Source organism: Squalius cephalus, assembly GCF_949319135.1.
Source record: "Squalius cephalus genome assembly, chromosome: 3".
In the NCBI taxonomy this organism is placed as follows: Eukaryota; Metazoa; Chordata; class Actinopteri; order Cypriniformes; family Leuciscidae; genus Squalius; species Squalius cephalus.
The window spans coordinates 22,334,912-22,357,357 of NC_137124.1; the positions used below are offsets into that span (position 1 = coordinate 22,334,912).

The 22,446-nt window shown below is 38.6% G+C and overlaps 1 protein-coding gene across 1 annotated transcript in view; it reads left to right on the forward strand.

Moving 5' to 3' along the window:
- The window catches only part of lgr4 (leucine-rich repeat containing G protein-coupled receptor 4), a 63,085-nt gene that overhangs the window by 17,088 nt on the left and 23,551 nt on the right, over positions 1 to 22,446 (forward strand). Inside the window, exon 3 of the mRNA XM_079866899.1 lies at positions 7,961 to 8,032. Within this exon, the coding sequence (XP_079723025.1) occupies positions 7,961 to 8,032 (72 nt within the window). The remainder of the gene's footprint in view (positions 1 to 7,960; positions 8,033 to 22,446) is intronic.

The following is a 22,446-nucleotide window of genomic DNA, read 5'->3' on the forward strand; positions in this document are numbered from 1 at the left end:
TATATATAGTTTATATATATATATATATATATATATATATATATATATATATAGCAATTGAACAGGTGTTCCTAATAATCCTTTAGGTGTGTGTATATATATATATATATATATATACACACACTCACCTAAAGGATTATTAGGAACACCTGTTCAATTTCTCATTAATGCAATTATCTAATCAACCAATCACATGGCAGTTGCTTCAATGCATTTAGGGGTGTGGTCCTGGTCAAGACAATCTCCTGAACTCCAAACTGAATGTCAGAATGGGAAAGAAAGGTGATTTAAGCAATTTTGAGCGTGGCATGGTTGTTGGTGCCAGACGGGCCGGTCTGAGTATTTCACAATCTGCTCAGTTACTGGGATTTTCACGCACAACCATTTCTAGGGTTTACAAAGAATGGTGTGAAAAGGGAAAAACATCCAGTATGCGGCAGTCAAGTCAAGTCAAGTCAAGTCAACTTTATTTATATAGCGCTTTTCACAATGCAGATTGTATCAAAGCAGCTTCACAGTATTAAATAAAATAGTACATCAGTGTTTGTTTCTAGTGTAAAACGTCCACGTTTGGTAATGCTGATCAATAGTATTGTTGATTGATTGATTAAATTAAGTATCCCCAACTGAGCAAGCCAAAGGCAACAGTGGCAAGGAACCGAAAAACTCCATCAGGTGACCTAATGGAGAAAAAAAAAACCTTAGGAGAACCCAGGCTCAGTCGGGGGCCAGTTCTCCTCTGGCGTTTATGAACTAGAGACCGGATTTAACTGTAAGATTAAAAATATTATATAAATGCCTGGCTGAAGAGATGCGTCTTTAATCTAGTTTTAAACTGGGAGAGCGAGTCTGAGCAACGAACAGTATCAGGAAGGCTATTCCAGAGTTTTGGAGCTAAATGTGAAAATGATCTCCCTCCTTTGGATGATCTGGATATCCTAGGTATGACCAAAAGCCTAGAATTTAGTGATCTTAAAGAGCGCGATGGATTATAGGGCGATAGAAGATCCGTTAAATAAACTGGAGCTAAGCCGTTTAGGGCTTTATAAGTCAGTAGCAATACCTTGTAATTAATACGGAACTTTATAGGTAACCAATGTAGTGATGATAGAATTGGTTTTATATGGTCAAATTTTCTTGATCTAGTAAGAACTCTAGCGGCGGCATTTTGGACTAACTGTAGCTTGTTTATTGAGGATGCAGGACAACCAGCTAATAAAGCATTACAGTAATCTAGTCTCGAGGTCATAAACGCATGAACTAACTTTTCTGCATCAGAAACTGATAGCATATTACGTAGCTTAGCAATGTTTCTAAGGTGGAAAAAGGCTGTTTTTGTAACATATGAAATATGATTTTCAAAAGACAGGTTGCAGTCAAGTATAACACCCAGGTCTTTTACTGTAGAGGATAAAGTAACAGGACATCCTAGTATGTTAAAGTTGTATTGTGAGAGGTTTTGTGGGCGGTTTTTTGAACCGATAAGTATTACCTCTGTCTTGTCAGGATTTAATAAAAGAAAATTGCGCGTCATCCAATCTTTTATATCTTTAACACACTCTGTCAATTTGGATAATTTAGCGTTTTCATCCGGCCGTGATGAAATATATATTTGAGTGTCATCAGTATAACAATGGAAACTAATTCCATGTTTCCTTATAATATTTCCAAGTGGCAGCATATATATTGAGAATAATAGAGGGCCTAACACAGATCCTTGCGGTACTCCATAGTTTACTGGAGTTATGATCGATTTTTCTCCATTTAAATAGACAAAATGGTATCGGTCAGATAGGTATGATCTGAACCAGCTTAATGCTTGTCCTTGAACACCAGTATAATTTTGTAGTCGATCTAAGAGTATTGTGTGATCTATATCGAACGCAGCACTAAGATCAAGTAAAACTAGTATTGAGATACAGCCTTGGTCAGTCCTGTGGGCGAAAATGCCTTGTTGATGCTAGAGGTCAGAGGAGAATGGGCCGACTGATTCAAGCTGATAGAAGAGCAACTTTGACTGAAATAACCACTCGTTACAACCGAGGTATGCAGCAAAGCATTTGTGAAGCCACAACACGCACAACCTTGAGGCGGATGGGCTACAACAGCAGAAGACCCCACCGGGTACCACTCATCTCCACTACAAATAGGAAAAAGAGGCTACAATTTGCACGAGCTCAACAAAATTGGACAGTTGAAGACTGGAAAAATGTTGCCTGGTCTGATGAGTCTCGATTTCTGTTGAGACATTCAGACGGTAGAGTCAGAATTTGGCGGAAACAGAATGAGAACATGGATCCATCATGCCTTGTTACCACTGTGCAGGCTGGTGGTGGTGGTGTAATGGTGTGGGGGATGTTTTCTTGGCACACTTTAGGCCCCTTAGTGCCAATTGGGCATCGTTTAAATGCCACGGCCTACCTGAGCATTGTTTCTGACCATGTCCATCCCTTTATGACCACCATGTACCCATCCTCTGATGGCTACTTCCAGCAGGATAATGCACCATGTCACAAAGCTCGAATCATTTCAAATTGGTTTCTTGAACATGACAATGAGTTCACTGTACTAAAATGGCCCCCACAGTCACCAGATCTCAACCCAATAGAGCATCTTTGGGATGTGGTGGAACGGGAGCTTCGTGCCCTGGATGTGCATCCCACAAATCTCCATCAACTGCAAGATGCTATCCTATATGGGCCAACATTTCTAAAGAATGCTTTCAGCATCTTGTTGAATCAATGCCACGTAGAATTAAGGCAGTTCTGAAGGCAAAAGGGGGTCAAACACAGTATTAGTATGGTGTTCCTAATAATCCTTTAGGTGAGTGTGTATATATATATATATATATATATATATATATATATATATATATATATATATATATATATATATATATATACAGTACTGTGCAAAAGTTTTAGGCATGTTAATATCCCCACCCCAAAAATGTCCCCAAAAATGGTTTTAAGTCAGTTATTTATATCTTTTGCTATAGTGTGTCAGCAGGAAATATCAGATTACATTTCCAAACATTGTTTTTGCCATTAATTGTAATAATCCAGTGAGATTTGTGTATGCACAAGGAGTCTGACAACAGCCGGTATGATCTGATCTCACCATCATCGAGTCTGTGATTACATGAAGAAACAGAAGAAACTGAGACAGACTAAATCCAGAAGAACTGCGGGAACGTCTCCGAGACGCTTGAAGTAACCTTCCTGCAAAGCTCCCTGAAAAACTATGCGCAAGTGTACCTGGACAAAAGCCGTTTTAAACGCAAAGGGTCGTTACACCAAATATTGATTTAGATTTGTTAATAGAAGTTAAATCATAAATAAATTCAATTTATGATATTATTTTTGAAAGCATTCTCACTTTACAGCATTTTAGCACAAGTGCCAGTACTTTTCACAGTACTGTAGCTTTGCAGGAAGGTTTCTTCAAGCATCTTGGAGAAGCATCATGAGATTTAGTCTATCTCAGTTTTTTCTGTTTCTTCATGTAATCACAGACGTACTCGATGATGGTGAGATCAGATCATACCGGCTGTTGTCAGACTCCTTGTACATACACAAATCTCACTGGATAATTACAATTAATGGCAAAAAAAATGTTTGGAAATGTTACCTGATATTTCCTACTGACACACTACAGCAAAATATATAAATAACTGACTTAAAGCCATTTTTGGGGACATTTTTGGGGTGGGGATATTAACATGCCTAAGACTTTTGCACAGTACTGTGTGTATATATATATATATAGGTGCTGGTCATAAAATTAGAATATCATCAAAAAGTTGATTTATTTCAAGAATTCAACTTAACAGGTGAAGCTAATATATTATATAGACTCATTACATGCAAAGTGAGATATTTCAAGCCTTTATTTGTTATAAATTTGATGATTATGGTTTACAGCTTATGAAACCCACAAAATCAAAATCCCAGAAAATTAGAATATTACATGAAATCACACAGTAATTACACAGTGATACCATGGTCATTGAACCAGGTTTTGGTTCTTTTGGCAGTGTGGGCAGGTGCAAATCCTGCTGGAGAATGAAGTCAGCATCTCCATAAAGCTTGTCTGCTGAAGGAAGCATGAAGTGCTCTGGAAATGTCCTGGTAGACGGCTGCGTTGAGTGGACAGCACAGTGGACCAACACCAGCCGATGACATGGCTCCCCAAACCAACACAGACTGTGGAAACATTCAAGCATCTTGGATTGTGTGCCTCTCCATTCTTCCTCCAGACTCTGGGACCTTGGTTTCCAAATGAGATGCAAAATTTGCTCTCATCAGAAAAGAGGACTTTGGTCCACTGTGCTTTATTAAATCCAGAGTCAACGCAGCCGTCTACCAGGACATTTGCAGATCACTTCATGCTTCCTTCGTTTTCCAGCAGGATTTGCACCGGCCCACACTGCCAAAAGAACCAAAACCTGGTTCAATGACCATGGTATCACTGTGTAATTACTGTGTGATTTCATGTAATATTCTAATTTTCTGGGATTTTGATTTCGTGGGTTTCATAAGCTGTAAGCCATAATCATCAAAATTATAACAAATAAAGGCTTGAAATATCTCACTTTGCATGTAATGAGTGTATATAATATATAATATATTAGTTTCACCTGTTAAGTTGAATTCTTGAAATAAATCAACTTTTTGATGATATTCTAATTTTATGACCAGCACCTGTATATATATGTGTATATATGTATATATGTGTATTTTTTATTTTTATTTTTTCAAATGGATGATATCTGCATATCGGAAAAAAATCAATATTGTGCATCTCTATATATCACACACAACTTGACATTTCTTTGTAATTGTTTGTTAAATTTTCTAGCAATTTGAAAATTGTTTATTCACCAATTTTTTTTTTTTTTTTTCAGTGTAGAAGTTTGAGACTTGTTAATATTTTTATAATTCAGTTTGGTGACATATAAACGAGACACATCACCTTTTAAGGTCCAAATGCACAAGGTTAATAATTATGCTTTATTTAAACATAAATGCAGTAGAACTGGTCTGAAGCAGTCACAAATGCACACATTCTTTAAGAGCACACGTTATCAGTCTCATAGGATAGAGTTTCCTCCGGTAACGGCTCCTGTAGGCCTCTGTCTCCGTCCCTGTCTTTGTCACTGCAGTGCGGCCCCTGGCCCCTAATGAGGAAACCTGCTACTCAGGGATAGAGATCACATTCACAGACCCAAACACACATACAGTCTTTTTTCTCTCTCTCTCATCCTGCTCACCTCAGCCAAAAGACTGAGAGAGTTTGCAGTAGGACGAAAGGCTGCGGGCGTGGAGGAGGGTGTGTGTGTGTGAGTACAGGAGGAACAGGACTGTCAGTAATACATAATGTATCTAGAGGACCACCGGGACCGCTGCACAAATAGGGGTCCAGGGACACCACCAAGAGGGAAAGAGAGAGAAGGAGTGAGTGATAAGGAATGAGAGGAGAAAGGGGAGTGTTCTGGTGGTACATGGTCCATTGAAAGCAGCCTGAAGGGTAATTGGATAGGGCAGGTAACCTGTGGATCAAAAAAGAAAAAAAGATAGCGGAGCGATGAAAGGTCATAGCTGCAGGGGGAATAGGGAGGCCCCTTTCGGTGTGTGAGATGGGGGGGTAATCTGATACACAGTGTGGCCAGAGGCCCTCATGCTCATATACGCTTTCAAGACTCAAGACAGCCCTTGCAGTGAAATACAAGATGGTGAAGACTCTCTTCCCCTTGTTTTTCTCTACCTTCAGGGATGGGGATGTGCCTCATTAGCTATTGTAGCATGTTTGTTGGGCTCCGTCAGACCCCGTCTCCACGTCTACTGTGTGCGACCCAGCTTTTGAAGCCGCACATAATGGATTCTTAATCAAGATCTCGCCCCCAGCTGAAAAAACCTGCATCTCCTCCAGAACAAAGACAGAAACACACACACTCAATTCTGGCTGGAATACGGCAGGATAAATAAACAAGAGGACTGAAATGTATAACAAGTAGAATGCCTCATAAAAACACACTTATTATGATCTACATGCACTGGTTCTCATTTCCCCTCTGTGAGTTTGTGTTGTGGCGTCACTAACGGTGGGTGTTGTAAGGTCAGTGTTCTGACCTTTCTCACTGCGGATCTACCATTTGCTTTTCTAGCTGCCCACACATTTCACCTTTCAGCCCAAATGGAGAAAGAGAAAGAGAGAGGAAAACACTTTGTGTACTGCCTGCATTTTTGTCATGCTGCTACATGCTATCTCTCCGTCTCCTTGACAGCCTCCGTTCTCTCTATGCTCAGAGCTTCAGAGCCTTAGGGAGAGAAGGAGGGACAGAGATAGTTTTATTGAAATTAAGAGAAGAAAAAAGAGAGTGAGGGAAAAGTAGAAGATTTCGCTTCATTAAAGGAATACTTCACAATCATTTACTCATTCCAAACCTGAATGCTTAATGTTTCTCTTGCAGTTTTTTCAGAAAATGGATGTTCTTACTTACAATGAAAGTGAATGGTGACCAGGGGCTGTCAAACTTCAAGATGACAAAAAGCACAATAAAAGTAGCCCAAGCTATTTTTTAAGCTTTTGTTTTAAAGCTTGACAGTCCCTGGGAAAAGAACATCTCATTTTTAAAAAATGCTTTATGAATCAATTTATCAACCCATCTTTTTCTGTATACATAGACTGAAGCAACATAATGGAGTCTACTACTTAATGTTTGAAAAAGAAGTCTGTCAGGCTTGATGCACAGCAACAGACATACAAACAGCACTTTGTTCACAAATCTGACTCAATTCAGATAATTTAGCCGTACAGTGTGCACTTTGTTTCTGTGTAAATTATTACTATACCATGAAATTTGAACCGCCTCAATGGATGAAAATTAGATTTCATGATGATCAAGTTTGTAATAGTAATAGTCCTTCCTAAAAAATATTTTTTTTTATGGACAATTGGACATTATTAACGGGAATACTCAAAGTGGTTGTACTCAATTATGTGTAACCCACTGCATTATCCATGGCTAACTCAGAAATCACTTTATCTTCTGTATGGAGCCACAGCTAAAAGGCTGGGATCGTCAAAATATTTGCACAATGTATATTTGCACAAAGCATGAGAGATTATGGAGGATGATGGGAAATAAAGATTATATGTATGAATATGTATATGTGAAAAATAGATTTTTGGTTGGAAATGCAAACATTTATAGCTTTTCAAACTCATCTCCCAAGCAAAAACTTATAAGCCACTGATGTCGTACTTGCATGACAGTAGATGTAAAACACCATAGTGCAGCTCTGATGACATCAAATACACTTTGCTTTCTTCAATTATTGTTGCGTGATGCTTGATCTCACTGTCTGATCTAGATTCAGGTCTTATCAGTCGTCACAGACATACAGATCTCTGTTCGAACTTGTAAAGCATGAACATGATCTGTGGGAGGGACCACTCAAAAGAAATGTATCAAATTGAAATAATGTATGTTGCCTTATGGCACACTTTTTGAGTTCTATTTTGAATTGTGTTATAGGCGTAATTTTACTTTCTTTTGTTTTCCATATATTGTCTTATTATTTATTTTACATTTTGCTTAACTAATTCACGCCTTTTTACAGTTTTATTTTTAGTAAATGGTATTTTTGGATTGCAGAGGGAGTACCTTTAAAACAATCATGATATGACCATAAAATCTCTTTAAGTTCTGGTTGAAATAAGTGTCTGCACATAGTCAGTTTTAGTTATGTTGTCACGTGAGCGAAATCCCAGCATAAGCTATCCATGATCTCTTCTCTTCCATAAAAAATAGTGAAGAAACCAACCATAAAATGTATATCCAAAAAAGAAATGCATCCAAAGAGCAAATGTAAATGTTTGTGTTATATTATGTTAACCTATAGAAATAGTACTGCTCAGCAACCAATATGAACATGTTATTCTTTTGTTTCCATAGGGACATCAGCATGAACAACATCACTGAGCTGCCTGCTAATGTCTTCAGAAACCTGCCCTATCTGGAAGAACTGTGAGGATGATATCTGTTTTTTGTTTTTTTTTCTCTTTCACTATTTTCCTCTTGCTTTGTTTTCTACTTCTTATGTTTGACACTGTTTGCAAGTACTGTCATGGAAAAAGATGATAAATGGAACACCTCTATGATGATTTGAAATTATCTTTTGCACAGACTTTATTTTTGAGTATGGCCCTATTTAGTGATATTTTGCATATTTTTACATTTTGAAATGTTTATAGAACTGCTGAAACAACTTTAAAACTGAATACACATGGCATCCATTAAATCTCTGCTGGTTTCAGTGTCCGCTTGTTGGATTACGTGAGCTCCATTGTTTTCATTTCTTTTGATAGTCACCACATTGTGTCGCTGTCCATTTACAAATTAAAGTCTGCTCAACTTTGACGCAGCAGTCATTGTTGTATTACATTGCCTCAGATCGGCAACTATCATTGAAAATGTGTGACTTCCAAACGCTTTGACTCTGCAGTCACTGTTTATGCACAACTGCTGTTTAGGTGCAGTCACACCAGCAAATTTTCATGGACGAAATCCAAACATTTTAATAGGAATCCACATGAGATTTCCCCATACAGATTTTGTATTGTTTTGAAGTTGGTCACGCAAATTCACCACATTGACCAGCTGCTTGATTTGAAAGTGACTTCTGTGTGAGCAATGCTTCATACATCGCTACTCTAATAATAGACAATTGACCTTTTTTGCCCCTTAATATTTTGCTAATATGACAGTACCTTTATTTAAGGATTCTAGCTTAGTGGCCCCAGAAAACTCATCCATGTTGTAGATATTCAGTATAACAACACTATCGCAAGTATGATTTGGCTTTTTGTTCTTTATCATCTTAAACCAGGGGTGCCCAATCCTGCTCCTGCCGATCGACTGTCCTGGGGTGCGTTTCCCGAAAGCATCGTTGGCCAACTATGGTCGCAAGTTCCGTCGTTACCAATAGAGTTCAATGGACATTGCGATGAACTTGCGACCATAGTTGGCTAACGATGCTTTCGGGAAACGCACCCCTGCACAGTTCATCTCCAACCCTAATCAAACACACCTGCCTTTAATTTTCAAGTGATCCTGAAGACCTTAATTGGTTGCTTCAGGTGTGTTTGATTAGGGTTGGAGATGAACTGTGCAGGACAGTCGATCGGCAGGAGCAGGATTGGGCACCCCTGTCTTAAACAGATGCAGTAGAATGGATTTACAGATGATCAAGCTACACACTGTCAATTAGACCTTGAGAGTTCTCTTCAAAAAATAAAATTCAAATACCTACTGCAGAGAATAAGTGCGGAAGAGATTTGACCACCCACAGCACCATCCGCCTGGCTCAGCACATCTGGAACAGTCTCATAGCTTACCTTATTGTTAGTCAGAGCATCTCAGGATTACTACGGGTGTCAGATGTCACCAAGCTGGCTTTTGAAGCAATGTCTAACTTGTTCATATATTGTGTTAATGGCATTAAAGGAACAAACACATGCTGTTTTTGACTGTTCTGGAGTGTCTGTATCAGTATGTCTGAAAAAAGTTCTGAACTCTCATTGGGTGTCTGATCTTTTTCCATGTGTTTGTCTTTTCTCTACTCCTTCACTGATCCCGTGTCTGCCCATCTGCGGGAAGGGCAGATAACATCTGTCTAAGTGATATCAGGTACCAGTGCTTCCAGACTGCTGAAATGACCAGCTCTCAAAGTCAGCTCCCCCTTGTTGTTCACTCTTTTCCGCTCTTTTCCTTTTTTATTCGTTTGATTGGAGTGTGTTTTCTTACCCTTGTGTGTCTTTCATCCACTCCAATCTCCTCGGCTCTCATTCCTAAACAGTCCTCCAGCGCTTTGTCAAAGGCCAATTTGCTTTTCAACGCATTGTGAGAAGGAATGCATGGCAGGAAGAAGGAGGGCAAAACAATGGTTTCCGTGACAACTGGAGTTTTCAGAAGCGTGTGCTATCTGGGAATGGGATGGGGGGTGCAGGAGGTCTCAGGGACCTGTACAGCACTGTATTGTGCCAGATGCTCTTTGTCAGGTTGCTCATGGTTCAGTGGACACAATGGGTGTGGTTAATCAGAGGGTCAGGAGTTCACTTTCTGGACTTACATTTATCTTTAAACACATCCTAGACTGTTGTAACCACTCAAAAGCTATTGCAAGATCATCAACTGTGTGTGTGTGTGTGTGTGTGTGTGTGTGTGTGTGTGTGTGTGTGTGTGTGTGTGTGTGTGTGTGTGTGTGGTCCAGGTAAACCCTATGTTGTGAGGACAAAATGTCCCCACAAAGATGGCAGTATCTGAAATCCTTGTCCGTGTGCAGACATTTTTTGGTCCCCTTGAGGAAAACAGCTTATAAATCAGTCTAAATTATGTTTTTGGAAATTGTGAAAATGCAGAAAGTTTTCTGTGATAATGAAAATATTTTATTTAAAACACTGTTGACAAAAAAAAATGACATGAAAATTAAGCGTAGTGTCGGTTCTGGCAGGTCACGTTAGTTGACTTGCATCAGCTGACTCTCAGCTGATCCACGTCTACCTATAGGAATACGATGCCTATCACTGTATAGGCTACATATAAGCTCCTTCAGTATTATCAGCAGCTATTGCGTTTTTCAGGAGCTAATTAAATGGCGAAATTTGGCAGGCAAACTGCATCATCTCACAAGGAATCGTGTAATCGTGAATTTATCGAGAGGAATTCGTTCCCCACAAGGATTTCACCTCAGATTAATTCAAGTTCGTGAACTTGAACACGAGATTCGCCGCATTGATCATAAGCTGCCTGATTTGGAAGTGACCTCAGTCTGCATTGCTGCTCACATCGCTGCATTATTGACACAGGACTCGATGTGATTCACTCACCATTCATCTCTGAAAGTCTCCACGAAGCTAAGCTAAGTTCCTTTTTAATGCTCATTGCTTGAAGCTATCAGGGTATTTGCAACATGCTTGTTGCTAATGCTATCCGTGTTGCTTAGGCTTATCTAGTCATTTTCATTAAAACATTCTTGCTAGGCTTATGCGATCATATTGGCTATGTGTGTTATTTATCTGTTGTCATTGGCAACTGCTCGCGTTGCACATGCTGTGCTTTTAGCACTATGCAGCACAGATTCAGGCAGCTTGTGGTGATAGTTAGGAAATAACAATCCATGTTGCAAACGGAATCATTTATGCTTTTCTGCGGCACAGCTCTAAAAAGACATAGTAACAGTCACTATTCAGTTGAGTCAGTTCAGCGTTGATTCTGTCGGGTATCGGACACATCTAGTTCTTGGAAACACAGCGTTCTTAAAGCTAGGCCTGTAGTGTATTGGAAATATGCTTGCTCTAGTCTGAAGGCTAGGCTATCTGTTGTAATTTAAACATGCTTGTTCTTAAGGCTATCTGGTTGCTATTGAAAACATGCTCAGATTTCTTTTTAAAAAATGTTTAAAGGGGGGCGCGACCAAAAAAAGTTTAAGAACCACTGTTCTAAAAGCTGTTAGTTGCTATTGGAAACATGGTTATTTAGCCCAGTTGTTATTTGGAACATGGCTGTGTCACATGCTGTGCTAATCTTATCCAGGTATCAGCAAAATGCTTTCGTTGTTTCAGCAACATTGCTATCAGTACTGTACTGGTTGCTAATGCAAATGTTATTGAATATATGCTCATTACTTAGGCTTCTAGTATTATTGAGCATACTGTACTAAGCGACATGCTGTGGTAATCAAAGCATTGTTTTAGCCTTATCTGGTTGCATAGAATTAGCTCTTTTTTTTCAATCCAATTATTGCAACATGCTGTGTTAAAGTTAACACATGCTTGTGGCTAAAGCTTATCTAGATTATTGGTAACATATTGTGCAAATACACATTAGGTATGTTCACCGCAGAGGTCTGTCATTCAACACTAATAACATCGTATCTTGATGATCCTGTGAATGAGTGTGGAATCATGGGAGTCGTCATCTTCACCTCCACAACCAATGGAATTCAGTATGACAGGAGCAGAAATCATTTTCATGAATGAGGAAGCACACTGTACTTGATGTGCTTAGTTGCCCACTGCATATGACTCAGAGCTACAGGGTGTATGCTTCCCCGACCGGACTACACAAGTTTTAATACTAGTCCTATGGTTATATAACATGCTTGTTGTATCAGATTTTGCTGCCACTAGTCAGAGCTAGGCTATTGCTGTAGGGTGTATGCTTCCCCTGCCAAACTACACTAGTTTTAGCAATAGTTCTGTGATTATACAACTTGCTTGTTGTATTGGTTTTTGCTGCCACTAGTCAGAGCTATTGCTGTAGGGTGTATGCTTCTCCTGCCAAACTACACTAGTTTTAGCAATAGTTCCGCAATTATACAACATGCTGCCGCTAGGGGTGTAAGCTTTGCCCAATAGATCCTATTCAGCTGTTAAATTGGCTACAGCAACAGGCTTGTTGCAATGTGTGCTTGCTTGCTCCAGCTTGGGGTGATGCTTCCCCCACAATATTGGATCTTTAGTACTCAACATATGCCACTAACATCAGGATGTATGAACCGTTATCAGCATCAGTCGGTAGTGTAAAAAATAAATAAATATATATGATTTGGTTTTGGGGGCTTATTGCTGCTCTCCCTGCTCTTATCCATGCTAGGCTGCATGGATGCACAGGGAGTTCTTGCCCAGAACAGAACCATACCGCCAATCCAAACTGTATGCTAACTGTCAATCATATTTGACGATAGTGGTCCTGACAGAAATTAAGCGTAGCATCAGTTAGTAACGTTAGTCAAGCTCAAGTTAGTCAAGATAGCATCAGCTGATCCACGTCTACCTATAGGAATACAATGCCTATCACTGTATACATTTAAGCTCCTTCAGTATTATCAGCAGTTATCGCGTTCTCAGGCGCTAATTACCCTCCTCCATCCCCACCTCCTCCTCTAGTCCAGTCAGGATTTGGCATTCTGATTCCCCCTGATTCTGACTTTAATTCTCTAATTCTGTCGTACATTAAAATTAATTAATGATATCTGCAATACATTTATGTTGGCTCTGACATCCCTATGCATTTTCGACACCATAACGAGAAACGATTTTAATTAAAACTGTTGAAAAAATAACACTGGATTATTAATAATATCATCAATATATCAACAATATCTTCAATGTTTTTTTTTGTAAAAAACAACATCTAAAAGGAAAATAACCATCTCAAATAACTCAATTATAGTCAATAATGTAGGCATTGCAGTTTTAGCTGACATTGAAGAGTGAATGAACACTGGTAAACTGAAGCGCGCTTACGCATCCAATATGGGATTAATCAGATACACAACATAAAAGTAATATTAAAACTTACATCTGCACATAAGGACACAGGTGAAAACAATGCTGAAACATGGGTAACTAAAGCACAAAGAATTTACAACATTCTATTTTAATACTGTTCTCATTATATATGACAGATTGTATTTTAATTATCAATGGGATTTAGGTATAACTGCGCGCTTTCAAATACAGTTGTAATCGAAATTATTCAACCCCCATTGCAAATCAGGGTTATTGGCAAAATTTACAGACTTTCAACTGTTTGCAATGAACAAATCAAACAAAAGTAATTGAAAGAGCTCAACACAATAAATGTCTCAAGTGGTTTCCCCAAATTCAACTGAAAATGCAACTTTTAATTACTTCCTCGGTCTCAAAATTATTCAACCCCCTGAATAGAATCCCTCACAACCACACTAATCTGCAAAACAGATGTTGTCTCAAGCACACCCTGATTCAACTAATCAAGGGCTTCATTAGTTGCTCCAGGTGTGCTTGAGATAGAATACATGAAATATCTGAACTGACTACCGGTCCTTGAAATCCTTGAAAGTTTGTGAATCTGAAAAAAAAAAAATTTCAAGGCTCTGGAAAGTTTTAGAAAATTAACATACATAGATACAGGTCCTATGTGCTAATGTGTTATTTCGCCAACACTTTGTGCATATTAGCTTACTTGATTTACGTTAGTTACGCGCATTTACGCATTACGTTAAGTGTTTCCTGCGTGAGGTACTTTGTGTTGTATGTTGCCATGACGTTCACGTGCACACGAAACTACTACGATGGTACCTCAACGTTTGTTGTTGGACACAACAAATGTGTCCCCACATTAAGTCCTTGAATTTGAGGGTATTGGACCAGGAAAGTCCTTGAAAGTTCCTTGAATTTGGGAACCCTGTGACTAGGTTTGTTGAGTGTCATGTTTGACTGCATGTTAGAAATATGGCTAAGTCAAAATAATGGTCCAAAAAGTTAAGAGAAGAGATCATCGCTCTTCACATCGCTCTTGACTGGTAATGTCAACAAATTCAACATATTATTTAGCAATTTTTGCAAAAATAATACATTTTTCTGAAGGAAAATAAACATTTTTGTATTCTCTAGGATAATTTGGGACCTCTCCTAGCTTATTTTATCTCCAGCAGTGAAGAAGAATACTCTCTCAGAAGGGGTAGAATATGCTTGAACATACATGTAAGATGTGTGTAGAACATAATATTTTTAAAATTGGTTTTAATGATTGATTCATAAAGATTTCACCCGTTTCATTCCTGGATACAGTTAATAAACAGAACTGCATGCGTCTTGCGGAGGAACACTGTTGCTGGAGCTACTTCTCTCTGTTTATGTCTATGACGAGTCACGTAGGTACTGGGCTACTCCGCAGCGGCTGCGATCCCCGGCCGGTCTAAAGTAGTCAGAGTATAAACGCTTATTACAGGCTTACTGTAGTGATTCAGGATAAGACAAAAACACAGTTTGAAAAAAAGGCATTCATGATGTACTCGCTCATTGTATACATTTTGTAAATTCTGAACACAAAAAAGTAACGGACTGCAGCTTTAACAACAGTCATCTTTATGAATGTTGTGAAGCATCAGATGTAATCGATACACTCGTTATTTAAGGTAGCGACTTTCAAAAGGTGATTTACTCTATTTTGGTTGCTACCGTAGACATCAGTGTTTATACTCGAACTATAAACTTTTATCTCAGTACTTCTGTGAGCATTTGAATATTTGTAACACAGAAATATCGATACTGTGTGGTTGAAAAGACTGAAAGTAAAGCTGTTTCATATACAGTATATTGTCAACTGCTCTGTTTGGGTCAGCGAAAGAGCAAACAGATTTGAATGTTCCGGTGTGAAGTTTTTGTCATTTAGGAATAAATAGTGCAAAATGCCCGTGCAAAATCAGTTTTTGTGTGTGTTTTTAGTAATTGTTGGTTTGGTGCCCGTGAAAGAGACTGTGAACGCATTGAATTCAGGGAGCAGGCTAGGTACTACAAATGATGGCCGTGAATAAAATATAATATTCAGAAGTAAACAGTATAGCTGACAGGTTACTACAAATGATGGCCGTGAATAAAATATAATATTTAGAAGTAAACAGTGTAGCTGACAGAGTGTTTATGTCAGAATGTTTATTTTTAAACCACAACCTTCTAAGTGCTTCTTTTACCGATATATTTAAGAAAACGCTATGCTTGAGCAAACAGTTTGTGAATAGGCTACTACACTAAACATGATGTGTACTACAAATGATGCCCGTGAAAGAGACTGTGATCGCATTGAATAGGATATGTTTAGTTGGTGAACAGCATAGGCTACTATTACACAGTACCGATAACGTTAAGCGCACCAGAATTAAATATAATATTCAGAAGTAAACAGCATAGCTGACTTATAGATTCAGTTTACATCCACAAATGAATATGAATTACATCCACAATGAATTACATCCACATCCGTCGATTCAGGGAGCAGTGCAAAGTGCCCGTGCAAAATCAGTTTTTGTGTGTGTTTTTAGTAATTGTTGGTTTCTTGGTAAATAAAACTATAATATTCAGAAGGAACCAAACTATAATATTCAGAAGTAAACAGTGTAGCTGACTGAGTGTTTATGTCAGAATGTTTATTTTTAAACCACAACCTTCTTAGGGCTTCTTTGACCGATACAACCGTCTAATGTCAGAATGTTTATTTTTAAACCACAACCTTTTAAAAATGATATATTTAACGATATCTTTAGCATTTCTCATCCAAATAACGTCAAACTTACTCGTGCCCGTGGCAAGACACCTGTCGAGTTTGAAATCCATCGGACTAACGGTTCGAGAGATATGCTGTTAACAGACAGACACACAGACAGACACACAGACAGACACACAGACAGACACACAGACAGACACAGACACACACACAGACACACACACAGACACACAGACAGACGTTTCTGTAATTTATAGATAGATATCGCATGGGTGTTTGTATCGAGATTGAGGTCTTTTAAAGATTAATCGTGCAGCTCTACTGTCTTTAAACTCTCTCTCACTCTCTCTGCGTTGATATCTGACGCAAAAAGTATTTGAGTAGCACGAGGGCTTTTCAGTGCATTAATTACTATTTTTAATATGAGGCGAGGCGTCACTATTAAAGGATAATCTCCCAGCACTTCGCCCACACATCACACCAGAACCGTTTTCGGAACTGAAACTTAGGAATTCTGGTACATAATATATACGGTTCTGGTATTTTTCAAAAACACTAACAGTTCTGGATAAGAACCGATTCTCAGTTCCCGACCCTACTCAAGATCTTGATCAATTTTGACATTTTGTTGTTGTTTATAATCCGGTATTCCCGTAATACTTTTGACTTTTATGAGTTTAATAAAGAACTATTGTCTCGTCTTCTGTCGAAACATACTGCGCCTTCTTTAAAGAATGACCACCTTTACATACGCCAGGTGACCTGTAAATGCGAAAAACTGTTTCCACTGCAGTTTTGCGAAATATTCCTTTTTCAAATTGCCTGAAAAACCACCTCATGTTAGTGTAAAAGCTTTTTTGCGAAATTTTATGTGTTTCCATTGGGTGTAATAGAAACACAGCTATTCTCTGCCTCAGAGTCATGCAGTCTTCTGTCATAACCACACACATACACACTCTCACCTCTCTCTTCAAACATATCATCCCCCACTGACAGATATAGAGCTGTCAAATATTAATCCTCTCTAGATGTGTGTCTCTGGCTTGATATGTATTGTGTGAGTATGCCAGAGATTGTGTCTGATTGATATATATGTAGCTATATTGTTTTGTATTTAAAGGTGCACTCACTAATTTTTTTTTTTAAATGTTTTATACAAATTCATGAATAATACTTTTTTTGTAATCAATTTAAAAATATGTACCATAATTATATAAATGCCAGTGGCCTAAAGAAGTTGCTTTTATGATGATATAGGCTATATATGGGATCATATGATAAGTAGCCTACTACTCCATTAATCTTGAAATCCCCTGTGTTATCGGTCACTTTTGTTCCTGGAATAAAAAAAATATGGCTGACTGTGAATAAGCCATTTCTACAATCCCATTGGTAACAAAACTTTTTGGTGTTGCTGCATTCATGTCACTGGGTGAAGTCATATAGTCAAGTACAATATTCATGTGGTTTTGGTTGTGTACATCATTTTGATGCCTGTTTCCACACTAGCTTCTCTGGTTGTCTTTCTTTGAAAAATTTAGCTAGAGCTCAGACAATACCAGATTTTTGCAGAACTGGATCATGGTTGCTAGTGGCAGACCTCTTATTCTACATTAGGCAACTAGGGCACTTTGGCCAAGAAAATTGGAGAATGACTCCAATAACATTTGGTCTAACATTTGGTCTAACTAAAAGTAGTAGCCGTAAGGCTCAGTTAGTGCTGGTATATTCCAAGAGATTTGTTGTTCAGGTTTTGTTGGCAGTCTCGGGGTGCAAAGCCTTAAAGCTTTGGAAGTCCAGTGGCCTCTTTCATAAGAGTTTGGCACAGTGACTAAGAGGGGAGAAAGTAAGTGCAAAGTCTGCAATTAGTTCTGAACAAAAACTAGGGGGTTTTAGACACAAAAGTGCATCATTAAAGCTCTTGACCTGCAAAAAAAAACCACCATTCAGACTCTGTGGTTTTTAAATGATGTCATTTAGACTAGAGCAAACTGAATCCAGCCTCACTGGACGTGTCCTAAACAATGCCGTAGGGAAATTTGACAATGCCATATGGGATATATTGCATTGTACTGCCTTATTAATTCTATTGTCATTTGTTTTATATAGGCACTTCTGTCTTGGAAATGTTGGCTGAACACATCACAAGGTCACATGATATTTCCCATGCTTACTGAAGTGGTTACTAAAGCAACACTCCAGATTAGCTCTACACAACTCTGGCAACACACTGACCACAGAATGAGACTTAGATTAGTTCCAGACAAATAAAGATCAGGGGTGACATCTCCCTGCTCAATGCATCGGACTGCTGAGTAGTGACACTGAGTGTGTGCATAAGGAATCTACCCATGGAAGCCTGGCCAGATCTGGTGGCTTTGAGAGACAGCCAAACCAGAACGATATAGAGAGAAATACATGGAGGGAAAGAACGTCTCTTTTTCCCGCAAGCTAACCCAACCTCATTGGTGTGCCACAACAAATGTGTTGTATGTAAACAAGAACGTAGTTGGACTGCAGTTGATTGTTTAATTTGGGGTTTGTGTCGTGGTTGGAGAAAGACAGATATTCTGTCAATTGCTGTGTGATGGTTCATCATTTTAACTTTTTTTTTTTAACAGTCTTTTCCATCTCTCTCTGTGTTTTCTCTCTCCTTCCATCTCGCTGTGTGTGGCAATGTCTCAACACTTAGAAGCTGAACCCCTATGATCCCGCGGACAGATAAGCCACCCCAGTCCTGTCCTCACCGTCATAATTGCAGCTGTATTATCCATTGTCTCTTGTTGTTTTTCCTCTGTCTTTCCTCTTTATGTCTCTCTGTCTCCAGGTTTGCTGGTGAATAATGGAGGCACTGTGCCTTAAGATAATTACCCACACAATTACATATACTTTGGTATTATGGAGAATGTAAGGGTGTGGTAGAGAAAGGGATGACAGTAAAAAGAGGAACATGTTTACCTTTAAAGGTGCATCATCACCTTTTTTCACAAAGACCTCCATTCATCTCAGCAGCATTTGACTTCATGGAATTACATGATTTAAAAATTTGCACTCAAGTTTCGTATGGAGCTTATAATATGACAAAATTTGAATTGTGTAAATGTGAATTATTGACAAGTGTAATCTAACAAAATTTAATAGTATGTGGAATTTTAAATAGTTCTGAATTTGATTTCTTTAAACGAATATTGAACATTTGAAATTTAATGCATTGAGCATTGAAATGTTTTTATGTCAGAATTTTATAGACATGTATTTTCAAACAGCTATTTTGTGTTCTGAATTGTTAGACTGCAAATATTCAGTTTTAAAAAAATACAGATTCAAGTTTTCAGATGAAGAAGTTTTCTAAAATTCAAATCTAGTTTTCTAAAATTCAAACCGCGGAAAATTCAGATCGTACAGAAAGTAGGTCACAGGTCATCCACAGGGAAGAGTAGAGGCTCTTAGAAAAGTCGAACGGAGCATTTTGGCTGCACTGCAGTAGTTTTCTGCCGCAAACGTGGTGGTGGTTCAAGAGAATCCGTGTATCATTTGTTCAGTCGTTTTTTTGATTTAATATTAAGAGTAAAAAAATTAGAAAACAGCTTGAATATTACATTTCTAATATTCTAATAATAGTCCTCCGCTGCTGCAGTTGCATGGATTCTTAACACATTTATTGCAACTACGTAGTAAAAATGTATATACATTTCATCTTTTTCTCATCAAACAAGCAAACTAATGGCTCGACACAACCCGTACCGGGGAAGAGCCTAGACAGGGCTTTCTTCTGTATAAATTTACCTACGCTTTGCATCAGCTGGGTATGGCAGGGTAAATGGCGGCTGTCATAGCCTGCATGGAAATTAAGATATAAATCAATATAATTAGTAGTAAATGAAACATTTTAAACACTAATACTAAAAGGAAAGAATAATGCATTGACTTGGGTAGCCTATATAGGCCTAACGTTCACGCATGAACTGTCATTCAGACTGACTATCTGAGATATTAAAATAAATAATCTTCTGAGTTTTATGATGTAGGCTAGGCCTTGTTTTATTTTTATTAAAATGTATTATAATTTATATCTCAAAAGGATGCGCTTTGTGTATTCTCTGACATTACATTTATTTATTTCATTAATATTGAGTATCAATTGATGTCAAACTAAACGGTGTGTTATTTGTATATGTCAAATCATTTTGTCATATTATAAACTCCATAGTTTCGCATCCTTTTTTTTAAATGTATGTATGTACATTTATAACACCATACTTTGTATTATATTACCTTTGCAATAAATTAACACTGCTGTGAGGGTGTTTATAATACAGTGGCTATGGGAGTGACGGTAAAGTTGACATCTTTCTCTCTTCTTACTGCCGTTATCAATTTCTCTCTATTGTTTCCCTCTTTTTGAAAGTTTCCAAACTTCTATGAATTTCTTTCTTCTGCTGGACACAAAAGATGATATTTTGATGAATGTCAGTAACCAAACAGTTGATGGCCCCCATTGACTTACATAGTCTTTTTTTCCTCCATACTATGAAAGTCAGTGGGTAAACTATATTTTAGATTAGGGCTGCAATATATAGGAAGTGCGATAACAATAGGGATCGTAGTTGGTCCGTGATCCGTATGGACCAGGCTCCATGGTTCGTAATGCATGTGATTTGCAGATTAATTGCAGTGTTTAACCATGATAAAAGTAAAAGTTTATCGTTTGCACGTTTAAGTCCTGTTTAAACATTCAAGCGAGTTTAAAGCATTCAAGCGCAAGTAGATGCAGAGCCATGCAGGTGGCACACAAACACCGAATTCAGTTCTCTTTCTCATCTTATTGTGCTCGAGCACAGTCGAAAATGTCTTAAGTAAACGTAAACAATTGAACGAAAACGGATGCGTATCATTATATTGTATCCGTGCATTTGGTCTTAAAGTGAAAGCAGCCTAATAAACGTGGCTGTCTGTATTATTAATGTTAATCAAACAACAAAAGACAAAGAAAATTATCTGATAATTGTTTTCATATCACAATATACAGTGAGGAAAATAAGTATTTGAACACCCTGCTATTTTGCAAGTTCTCCCACTTAGAAATCATGGAGGGGTCTGAAATTGTCATCGTAGGTGCATGTCCACTGTGAGAGACATAATCTAAAAAAAAAATCCAGAAATCACAATGTATGATTTTTTAACTATTTATTTGTATGATACAGCTGCAAATAAGTATTTGAACACCTGAGAAAATCAATGTTAATATTTGGTACAGTAGCCTTTGTTTGCAATTACAGAGGTCAAACGTTTCCTGTAGTTTTTCACCAGGTTTGCACACACTGCAGGAGGGATTTTGGCCCACTCCTCCACACAGATCTTCTCTAGATCAGTCAGGTTTCTGGGCTGTCGCTGAGAAACACGGAGTTTGAGCTCCCTCCAAAGATTCTCTATTGGGTTTAGGTCTGGAGACTGGCTAGGCCACGCCAGAACCTTGATATGCTTCTTACAGAGCCACTCCTTGGTTATCCTGGCTGAGTGCTTCGGGTCATTGTCATGTTGGAAGACCCAGCCTCGACCCATCTTCAATGCTCTAACTGAGGGAAGGAGGTTGTTCCCCAAAATCTCGCAATACATGGCCCCGGTCATCCTCTCCTTAATACAGTGCAGTCGCCCTGTCCCATGTGCAGAAAAACACCCCCAAAGCATGATGCTACCACCCCCATGCTTCACAGTAGGGATGGTGTTCTTGGGGTGGTACTCATCCTTCTTCTTCCTCCAAACACGTTTAGTGGAATTATGACCAAAAAGTTCTATTTTGGTCTCATCTGACCACATGACTTTCTCCCATGACTCCTCTGGATCATCCAAATGGTCATTGGCAAACTTAAGACGGGCCTTGACATGTGCTGGTTTAAGCAGGGGAACCTTCCGTGCCATGCATGATTTCAAACCATGACGTCTTAGTGTATTACCAACAGTAACCTTGGAAACGGTGGTCCCAGCTCTTTTCAGGTCATTGACCAGCTCCTCCCGTGTAGTTCTGGGCTGATTTCTCACCTTTCTTAGGATCATTGAGACCCCACGAGGTGAGATCTTGCATGGAGCCCCAGTCCGAGGGAGATTGACAGTCATGTTTAGCTTCTTCCATTTTCTAATGATTTCTCCAACAGTGGACCTTTTTTCACCAAGCTGCTTGGCAATTTCCCCGTAGCCCTTTCCAGCCTTGTGGAGGTGTACAATTTTGTCCCTAGTGTCTTTGGACAGCTCTTTGGTCTTGGCCATGTTAGTAGTTGGATTCTTACTGATTGTATGGGGTGGACAGGTGTCTTTATGCAGCTAACGACCTCAAACAGGTGCATCTAATTTAGGATAATAAATGGAGTGGAGGTGGACATTTTAAAGGCAGACTA